This window comes from Rhagoletis pomonella, unplaced genomic scaffold (assembly GCF_013731165.1).
Source record: "Rhagoletis pomonella isolate Grant_MI unplaced genomic scaffold, Rhpom_1.0 Rhpom_scaffold_00005, whole genome shotgun sequence".
Taxonomy (NCBI): domain Eukaryota; kingdom Metazoa; phylum Arthropoda; class Insecta; order Diptera; family Tephritidae; genus Rhagoletis; species Rhagoletis pomonella.
The window spans coordinates 5535006-5546029 of record NW_023458559.1 but is presented as its reverse complement, the minus strand read 5'-3'; the positions used below and the strand labels follow the sequence as shown (position 1 = coordinate 5546029).

The 11024-nt window shown below is 40.3% G+C and overlaps 2 protein-coding genes across 2 annotated transcripts; both read left to right on the top strand.

Moving 5' to 3' along the window:
* The first annotated feature begins 62 nt into the window (after nt 1–62).
* On the top strand, nt 63–7615 carry LOC118738663. Its single transcript, XM_036469565.1, has 2 exons — nt 63–281; nt 7007–7615. The coding sequence occupies exons 1-2, from the start codon at nt 274–276 to the stop codon at nt 7461–7463; spliced, it is 465 nt and encodes a 154-aa protein (XP_036325458.1). The 5' UTR covers nt 63–273; the 3' UTR covers nt 7464–7615.
* Nucleotides 1499–5963, top strand: LOC118738661. The gene is made up of 2 exons (XM_036469564.1): nt 1499–5581; nt 5739–5963. The coding sequence occupies exons 1-2, from the start codon at nt 1529–1531 to the stop codon at nt 5895–5897; spliced, it is 4212 nt and encodes a 1403-aa protein (XP_036325457.1). The 5' UTR covers nt 1499–1528; the 3' UTR covers nt 5898–5963.
* Nucleotides 7616–11024: the final 3409 nt, after the last annotated feature.

Sequence of the window (11024 nt, the reverse complement as noted above, 5' to 3'; positions counted from 1 at the left end):
AAACCCGCGGGTAAAAGCTAGTATACATATATACATAAATGCATACTGTCGCAACTATCTTCCACCGCATCAGCTACCATCGTCCAGCGCAGCAGCCAGCCACCGAAGCACCTGTTGAGACAGCTGTAGCGGAGCACCACCAGCAACCGAAACAACAACAACAACAGGCAGACGGAAACTTGGGCGCAGTAGCGACGGAAGGTACCGCATAGCAGCAGGCCAGTCACCGGTACAGTAGACCACCACACGAAAAAAAAGAGTTTGTACATAGGAATGCCAAAGTGAGTTACTCAAACATACATACTTACATATCCGCATATTTTTGCAAGGTTTAGCGGATTTTCGTAAAAAATACGGTGAAATGAATTACCCCTTTTTCATTTACCGTAGACAAATACCGTGCACTCTTTAAACACAGTATATTATAAATATATTGTATATCTACATATATATGTAGACATATATTCAAATACATATATCCCGTTTTCTCCAACTCGAAGAAAAAATCCGCTAAACTTAAGGCACAGTAATATACAACATATATACTCCATCACATATTCAAATAATTTACCCCCAACTCACAATACATGCATGATTATTAAATTCAGTGAACGAAACTATTGTTCAAGTGAACGTCCCAAATTTCCGCCTGGGTACATGTACCAAAGAAAAAATTCCCGTTTCGCAACGCCAACTCAGTTTTGAATAATATTTCGTCAGTCAGGGCATTTACCTATATACATATGTACTAATACTGCGCTGTATACATAAATACATACATTAATACATACGTATGCACTCGCGCCAAACTACAACGGTTCTCATAGAGCGAATCTATGTTGATGCATCCAAACATATGTATGTACATACCTAATAATAATCAGTAGAGAAACCCCAAACACATATTCCCTTGCTCTTTGGTTTTAGCATTCTAGATTCTATTTCCAAATAATATTTCGTGGGTCACTCAAATTATCTTGCGTATGTACGTATGTACTAGCATTTAGGCGCTAAGTATACATACTCGCACATACATACCTAGCCCTTAATATCTAAGCGCCAAACTACAGTGGCTGACATATGTATGAAAATACATAACAACTCATTGCAAATACATAGCTTGTTTTCGACTGTTCAAATCTTTACGCATAGATTTTATTGCTTTTGCGCAAAACAAAACAGTCCACAATTGCTATTGTACTCAGACAATACAGTGACCCTATAAATTTTTCGCACCAACGCAAATACAGTGTAGTGCAGTAAAATTCCGATTCCCAAAAACTTAGCAAATTAAATCAAGTTAAAGTGTTTTAAATCAAAATAAAATTTATTAAGCATATCCCAAGTACAAAATTTGAGTTAATCCTCTTAAATAACCTCCATCTCCCAATAAATTTTACGAAAAGCCACAATAAATATAAACTTGAGAAAAAAAAAAATCTCGAAAACTCAATCTCACTCAATCGATTTATAGCAGCAAAGCTACCTCAATTTCTCCTATAAACTTCCTTCCCCAAAAAATTAAATAATGGCGGAAGAAAAACAGGAAAAACTCACATCCCTCCAGGCACCTCCTCAGGGAGTAAAGACACGGTCAAAATCTCAAACGGACGATGAGGAATTGACCCAAACTCAAAAAAAATTCCTCTTCGAAATCTCAAAGCTGGAAAAATATTGTGCGAAATGGTGGAAGATAAACGAAACGGATCACTCGGAAGCCGGTCTCAAGCTTTATGTGGAGGAACTCACCAAACACCTAGCATGGGTTGAACAGGCATACGAGCTTGTACACATGTGTTGCAGTGACGAAAAGTATAGGAAAGCATACGAAACGAAATATGACGCAGCCATCGATATGTGCCACAATACTAGGACCCGAATAAACCAACTGCTCCCCAGACTTCAACAAAACGCGATAGGCGCAAGCGCAACCACCATTTCAGCAGCCCCAGCCCCACCCCTAACTCAAAACTACTTAAAAGTACCTGCTTGTGACACTGATTTCTTTTATGGCGGCTACGAAGATTGGCCGTCCTTCAGGGACATGTTCACAGCAGTGTACAAACAACACCCCCAACTCTCTCAAGCCCAAAAACTGTACTACTTAAAGCTAAAAACCCGAGGTAAAGCAGCACTTTTAATAAAAAACTATGAGATGAATGACCAAAACTTTGAGCTCGCATGGGATGCATTAAAATCCCGTTATGAAAATCGCAGACTCCTTGTCGACAACCAACTCAAAACCCTCTTTAATATTCAGCCCATTCAAAGCGAAAATGGGGAAAAAATTCAGGCAATTCAGACAACAATAAACAATTGCCTCTCGACTTTGAAATCAAATGGCGTACCCACAGAAAACTGGGACCCCATATTAATACATCTCTGCTCCTCAAAACTCCCAGATGAAACCCTAGCGTTATGGGAACAGTCACTCGACTCTAGAAAAGAGTTACCCCTCTGGTCAGAAATGAATAAATTTCTGACAACCCGTTATGAAATCGTAGAGAGACTTAGTACGTACAGGCCAAATAAACCCAAGGCCTCAACACCAAATTATACCCCACGCTCATCAACCCCTAATCATACTCATTCCTTCGGCTATAAAAACAGAACTCACTCATTTAACACTGAGTTAAAAAAACAGGTATCTTGCAAATTATGCAACTCAAATCACTCTCTGATGACCTGTGTCAAATTCAAGGAGCTCTCAGTTCTAGAACGCAATAAGTTCATAAGAGACAACAACTATTGTAAAAACTGTTTGGCCTGTTCCCACTCAGAAACTGAGTGCCACAGCAAGTTTACCTGCGTTTATTGCCAAAAACGGCATCACTCTCTTCTCCATTACCCCGCTAGATCACCAACAGCAAATACAGGCACCAGGTCTAAAACAAATCAGGCACGAGTCCCATCTCCAGGGAATAGCAACCCAAACGAAGCATCAACCTCAAAGGCAGCTCAACAAACTCTCTCACATTTTGCGAGTAGTAGAGAAAAAACCCTACTTCCTACCGCAAAAATCTCAATCCTGCATAATGGAGAAATTTTCAAAATTCGAGCTCTTGTAGATCAAGGATCTCAGAAAACATTCATAGCGTCTCGCATACAAAAACTGCTTGGCCTGCCGACAAAAGCGACTAGTTATGAAATTATGGGAATGGGTGGCCGCGTACTGCAAAATGCGAACAGAATCTGCCCGATTACCATTTGTTCTGCTGATTCAACTATGAAAATAACGACAAACGCGATAATACTCCCGCAACTTACTCATTTCTTGCCATCGTTCAAAGCTACATATATTGAACTGCAAGAATACTCATCCCTCCCCCTAGCAGACCCCCACTGTTTTACTCCAGCTCGAATAGACATGGTATTAGGAAGCGATGTCATTCCCCAAGTGTTACTCCCAGGCCTAAAAACCAATGTCGGTGGAAGTTTGATAGCCCAAAACTCAATATTTGGGTGGATTTTGAGCGGCCCACTGACGGAACAAGTATCATCATTCTCAACCCAGGTAGTTGAAAGCACAACAAACTCTCTCAATGATCTGCTCAAGAAGTTCTGGGATCAGGAGGAAGTACCAGCAACCCCATCCCTCACTGACGATGATGTATTTTGTGAAGATCTCTATCAAAAGTCCACAACTCGCAGAGATGACGGTCGTTACGTGGTAAAACTTCCGTTTAAAACTACATTCCCGGACACGATTGCACTCGGACACTCCAAGCCTGCAGCACAACAACAATATCTCAGTATCGAGCGATCGCATGAAAGGAAGCCGGAACTGCAACAAACATACTCGAAGGTCCTTGAAGAATACCTCACATTAGGTCACATGGAACCCACATCGTCCCGAGAAATAATACGTGAAGGCAAATATTTTTCATTCTACCTACCCCACCACGCAGTAATAAAGCCACATAGTAAAACTACCAAGGTGCGAGTAGTTTTCAACGCGTCGAAACTTTCGCATTCAGGTATCTCTCTTAATGACATCCTCCACACAGGTCCAATACTCCAAAATGATCTTATGCTCGTTCTACTCAAATGGCGTTTGTACAAATACGTTTTCAATGGCGACATTGAGAAAATGTACCGCCAGATATACATTCACCCAGAGGATCAAGAATTCCAAAGGATACTTTTCCGCAGAACCCCTCAAAGTTCGGTACAAGATTTTAAATTAAAAACTGTTACCTTTGGTGTCAATTGCGCGCCATACCTCGCGATAAGAACGCTTCACCAACTAGCTAAAGACTCAAGCATCAAATACCCAAAAGCCACAGAAATACTGTTAAATGAAATATACGTTGACGATATACTCTCTGGGGGTCACGACCTCGACTCAGCACTTACGTCAATGACCCAGGTAACTGATGCGTTAAAATCAGCAGGTTTTCCATTAAAAAAAATGACTGCGAACCACAAATATCTACTCAAAAATATACCTAAACCAGACCTCTTAGAAACACACTTTCTTGAATTCCATGATTCCAGTTCAACAAAAACTCTCGGCGTAACATGGAATGCACGCAACGATGAATTCTCATACTCTATTGACCCCCTGCCAGACTCCACAGCAGCCACTAAAAGACAGATTTTGTCCTCCGTGGCGAAACTTTTCGACCCGGCAGGGTGGCTATCGCCAATGATGATCCAGGCGAAAATCTTACTCCAACAACTCTGGATGGAAGGTACCGATTGGGACGAGAACGTCAAACCCGGAGCGCTTCGCAAGTGGACTTCATTTCGAGAAAACCTCATAGCCATCAGCGAAATACGGATACCGCGATGGGTTCAGTTTTCCCCTAATAAAACCATTCAGCTCCATGGATTCTCAGACGCATCCGAAAAAGCATTCTGCGCATGCGTTTATCTCCGAGTGGAACACTGTGAAAACTCGGCATCATCTCATTTGCTCGTAGCAAAAAGTAAAGTCGCACCCCTCCAAACAGTGAGTCTGCCTCGCTTGGAACTGTGTGGAGCGGTCCTTCTCTCCAAACTTGTGAAGCATATTCGATCCCAACTTAATCTGCCGACCCATGAGCTCATACTCTGGTCAGACTCCTCTATCGTGCTGGCCTGGCTAGAAAAACCACCATGGACATGGAAGACATATGTGGCGAACCGAACTTCCCTCATCTTGCAGAATGTCAATAACGCCACATGGAGACACGTATCGAGCTTAGACAATCCCGCAGATTTAGGCACTCGAGGATGCAAGCCACAAGATCTAGCGTCATGTTCCCTATGGTGGAATGGCCCTCAGTGGCTCACCAAACCCTCAGCGAGCTGGCCAAAGAATGCGCCTCAAACGCTCTTTCCCCCTGAACAAAAATCTGTGGAATCTTATCACACAATAGAGAACGAAGACCCTCTCACTCGATTCTCGTCATTTCCTCGCGCCCTTAGGGTAATCGCTTACGTGTATCGGTTCATCCGCAGCGCACGAAAGGAACCAATACCCACGACGCACACACTCACCCAGGACGAAATCAGTTACGTCAAAACCCGGCTCATCATATGCGCCCAACACAATCATTACGCAGAGGCGGTCGCACAACTGGAAGCCGCGAAACCGGTAAATAAAAAAAGCTCGCTGCTATCGTTGAACCCCATGCTAGATAAAAGTGGCGTAATGCGTGTAAACGGCCGCCTTAAGCACGCCGTTCTCACCTACAATGAACGACACCCCATCATAATACCCGAAAACTCCAAGTTCTTTTCTCTCTTCATAGATTTTCTCCACACAACTCTACTCCACGCGGGAAAACAGCTCATGGTCCGGATGGTACAACAAGAGTATTACGTCCCAAGACTTAAGCAGAAAGTTAAAAAATGCATTTTCCACTGCAAGGTGTGCACCATACACAAGCGAGAAATGCGATCGCAGATAATGGCGGCCTTGCCTCCAGCACGAGCAACCTACTCGCTACCATTTCACACCACGGGAATAGACTTCGCGGGCCCACTCCTGGTGAAAACTTCTTTACTGCGTCGCGCCTCACACACAAAAGCATATGTATGCGTGTTTGTCTGCTTCTCCACCAAAGCCATACATCTAGAACTCTGCTCAGACCTGACAATAGAAGCCTTCAAGGCCTGCTTTGCCAGATTCGTTGGTCGACGTGGTCTCCCCCATAAAATCATGTCGGACAACGGGAAAACTTTCGTAGGCGCTCAAAGGTCAATCCACCGAGAACTTTCCACTTTTCTTAAGGAAGCCGCCTCAGATATCGCTGAAAAATATATCGTTCATGGCCTCTCCTGGCAATTTATACCACCATACGCTCCTCATATGGGAGGCCTGTGGGAAGCAGCGGTTAAAAGTTTTAAGACGCACTTCAACAAAGTCGCGGGGAATCACAAATTCACGTTTGAAGAATTCACCACACTGCTCATACGAATCGAAGCGGTACTCAATTCCAGACCGCTGTCGCCTTTGTCTCAAGATCCTAGCGATTTACAGCCTCTTACTCCCGGTCACTTCTTAAGAGGAGCACCACTTGTCTCTCTGCCAGAACCTAACGCAGAAAACCTGTCTCTTCCAAACAAGTGGCAGAAGCTCAAGGTACTTCACCATCAATTCAGCACCCGATGGAAAACTGAATATTTGCAAGAGCTACACAAACGGCATAAGTGGAAAGGCAAAGAACCCAATATCGCAGTGGAAGACCTCGTCGTCATCAAAGAAGACAACCTCCCACCAAATGATTGGCGCCTCGGACGTATTGTTAAGCTCTATCCCGGTCCCGACCAAAACGTTCGCGTGGCTGACATCCGTACCCAAAAGGGAATTATAACACGCAACATCGCAAAATTATGCTTGTTACCACCTCCACCCAGCACAATGGATGCTTAACGCATCAAACTTTATTCAAAATTCTCTTTTCTTTATACCTCAATATACAGACTCTGTGGTTAACCACAGAACATTTTCACTCCCATTCCCTCCGTATTTACGCAAAAAAACTAATGTTTGGTTTCAAATTTAATTTCTTCATAGGACAAGTGAAGCATCCATGGAGCTCAGCAAATGTCGCCTTTGTTGCCGCCCCCATTCATTGCGCTACTGTAAAGCTTTTCTCGCCATGACGCCGGCTGAAAGGCATGAGTCAGCCCGAGTACATAAATATTGTGTAAACTGCCTGGCTACCTCCCATGTCACCGGTGCCTGTGACTCTCCAGCCAGCTGTCATCAGTGTGGTAGGGCGCACCACACGCTGCTACATCGAACGCTGGCGAAGTCGTCAACGATCCGACGTAGGGAGAGGACTCGCTATGCTAGCCGTCGGACAATCCGGCGTACTCGAGGTCTGCAAAGTCCCACCGCTGCCCGGAGTCGTAAAATGCGTGAGCTGCTCAATAAAGCGCAAGACATCATCAACCAGCTGAAGGAGCTAGTATCCGCTTCTACGCGGCCGGCCGGGCGTGATGTCGAAGACATGGATGATGATGAATAATTAGCTAACCTTTATCTTATAAATATATTTGAAATGTAATAGAATTACTTATAATGAATTTACATGAAGAATTAGTCACCCTTTACTTTATATACATATTTGAAATGTAATAGAATTACTTAATTCGAAACTGAACATACTCACTATCCTTATATATATATATATGTTTAAAACTGTACTAGAATTCAAATATGTACTTTTTCCGAATGTGAGCTCTCGGCACCCGTACACCGGCAACGGAGCACTCGCAATCGAATCGTCGACTAGACCAGTTTATTAAATTCAATTTAACCTACAGTCCACTATATTTTCCCATTTTTGAATAAACTCGGAATAATTTGTATTACCTTAAAATTTGCTTTACTTATTCAATTAAATATACTCAAACACACCCTTTTACGTTGCTAAAGAGCAACACATCATATAAATGAAAAAGTGAATTTTGTATTTTTTATTAGTTATCACCAGGGAACGGATTTTATGGAAATTGCCTTTTTTTCTGCTAAAAAGATAGAGTATATTTGATTAAGAATGTCAACGATTTAGCTTTCCCTGATTTCATATCTACACATTTGATGCTGCCATTTTTTGTCATTTGCCTTTTCTACCTTTAATTGTAGAGAGCAAGGAAAAAGCCCTTATTCTTGATAATATGAAAGTCTTAAACGTTTGATATTTAAATTGGGCGCCACTTGTATCAACTCACGTCGAGCGGACGTTTAGTACATTCAATGCTTTTATTCGCGAAAATCGAACGAAAATGCTGCCAGAAAACTTCATAATGCATCTTCTGGTTCAATGTTTCTACAACTAATAGCAAAAATTCAAAGATTCAAAGTATAAATTTTTCATATAATGAAACTAGTTCATAGATTTTCTCCTTTTACTTGTAAAATAAATATTTCTAAAATCAATGTATTTTTTGATTGTTTTCTGGGTTTTGTCTTTTGTTAGTGCCTTATTTTGCCTTTTTGCGATTTCTAGTGCCTTTTCCTACCTATTTCGCTATTTTATTTTGCCTTTTCTAGCCTATTTCGTTATTTTATTTTGCCTTTTTTATAGGTTTTTAGGTCCTGAAAATCCGTTCCCTGGTTATGACCTTTTGCATTTCAGCGATGATGTTTTTTACGTCTTTTTGAATTTCAGGTGAAGATATGTAACACAGTTCGACATGAAAAATTTCTCCGAGATAAGGCGGCTTACTATTTATAATAGATTTTGGGTCTATAAATTTGTAAAATAGGAAACTTATATATATAAATTTTAAGAAAATAATAGCAAGATCGGCTAAAAACGGCTAATTTTTCTTGGCAAAGCGGCTGACAAATCGGCTGCCGGCTAAACCGAATTTTCTCCGGCTGTTTGCTTTCACAACCGGCTAAATCTAGCTAAAATGGCAACACTGGCTCCAATACAAATGTCCTTGACGGCTCCAACCTAACAGTGCATCCATCAGCGTCGCAACTACGGAATTCAATCCCGCATAACAATTGCAATCTCGCAAGCTTGCGGTACGAAGGCCACGCTCTAATTCATTCTCTAATGTGGGAGAGGAATGGGAATGGAAGCACGTTGCCGTCTATATCATCGTCATCAATTCGCAGTTCGGTTTGAGATTGTGGCTGATCGTCGAACAACAATCTCTCCATTAAACACTTAATTTCGGTTCTTAGCGTTATTTTGGAAAAATAATGTTTCTTCCTTATTTGTACATACAGAATATAGTTGTATATGTACATGTACACATCAGGGTTGTTGCGAATATTCGCATTCGCAACCGCGGAGCTTCCGCATTAATTTTAACATTCGCTTTCGCATTCGCAATAATCAGCGAATGCGAATGTTGCGCCGATTAAATTTGTATATGGCAAACAAAATGACAAACTGTAGCCAATATTTTTGCCCGTGGTTGTGGGAGTTTTTGTGTAACAAAACTGGTCAAATGTCATATTTATCAACTTTGATAAAAATGTATTTAAACAAATTATTTCTTAAGCTATATAATCGAGCTATCAATGGGCAGTCATACAAGTTCCAACTTCTACTTGACCTTTGACGTACGTCAAAGAGAACATGGTCTTTTTGACAATATTTTTTTGTTTTCTCTTCTTTAAATGCCTGCATTGGTTTCTTTCTTTGTTATGATTTTTTTTGGACCAATCTTAAAAAAAAACTACTAGACACAAAAGAAGAAAGTGTGCACTGTAATTCTTAACCAAATTTTTGGGTTTTGCTTTTGATGATACATATATTCGTTTCAATAATTCAAATGGGGCTCTTTGGGGAATTTAGTTTTAGCAAAAATTTAAAGAACAGTAATTTTGTTTACTTGTCGTGCAATATTTTTTCGTTATATACATTGGATCCGTGGCTAAAAACTTCTGTGGTAAAACTGTCCCTTCTTTGCTATTTCAAGTCAATGAGTATGCTCATTCAATAGGGATTCCCAGCAGAAATGATCAACGTCTGGCTATAACGAGAATCGATGCTCAAATAATTAAAAAAACTATTGGTCCGACCTTTAATAAGATAAGAATTACGTAACTATCTGAGATTCAAATGCTAATAAAAAAACGGGGGCTTTTTAAAAAACAACAGTATTCTGATCTGATTCGGCTGACAGCCACGACTTTGAAAACAGAATTTTGTTCAAAATTTTCATTTCATTTCATAATAATTTATTTTCCATATCCACCTATTTAGCTCGCCATAAGCACAAATTGTTCAAACTAACCGCAGAAGAAAGTATTAAAAATCAATTACAAAAACTAAAATCGAAAAACGCTGATGAAGATACAGATTCCCCCAAATTTTGAAACAGTCAAAGGAATGAGAATGAAGAATTCTTTTTAAAAAGCTTTAGGAAAACATGACGCATCTGGTTTGGCTTGTACGCGCTGCTTAAACAATGATCTTGCCACTATGTTAGATTCTAATTGTTTCTTAAAAATACTTGATATCTGCATTCGCATTCGCATCCGCGGATGTCTAAAATTCAACATTCGCAACATCCCTGGTACACATGTACTTATCAGAAACTGTCATACATTTTTCCCGCCAAATTAAATATCTTTTAACTTCCCGTCCAAACAGTTTTACTGTTTTGCGGTTGCACTCTATTCTATTGAAAATTGCGCATATCCATAAATAAATAATAATAAATCAAACATATTTGACAAAGGACCAAATTTTCGTTGGTTTATTTATTTTATCGCTTTATATTGAAAATACATTGGTGCAACATACTAAGCTTTCGAGTTCAAATTTTCAAAAAGGTGGCAACTCTACTCAAAAATATTTCCAACAGTCATCCATCTTAAACCTCCTTAATTTAATACCTATATTTTAATAAGTAATTTATTTTATCAATTATACAAATTGAGTTAAATTTTCAAACAGGTGGCAACCCTCCTCAAATATATTTTCGACCGTAAACCTTAATAAGAATCTAAAGCTTGTTACCGGCATTGCAATATTTTATTTATTTTATCAGTTTAACTGAGTTAAAATTTTGTAATAGGAGGCAGACCTCCTCAAAAATATTTCCAACAGTCATATTTC

Excerpts from the sequence above, each read along its gene's own strand:
- LOC118738661 (XM_036469564.1), top strand. The coding sequence starts at position 1,529 with ATGGCGGAAGAAAAACAGGAAAAACTCACATCCCTCCAGGCACCTCCT. Across the intron at positions 5,582-5,738 it reads AACTGGAAGCCGCGAAACCG|ATTTTCTCCACACAACTCTA; the intron begins GTAAATAAAAAA and ends CTCTCTTCATAG.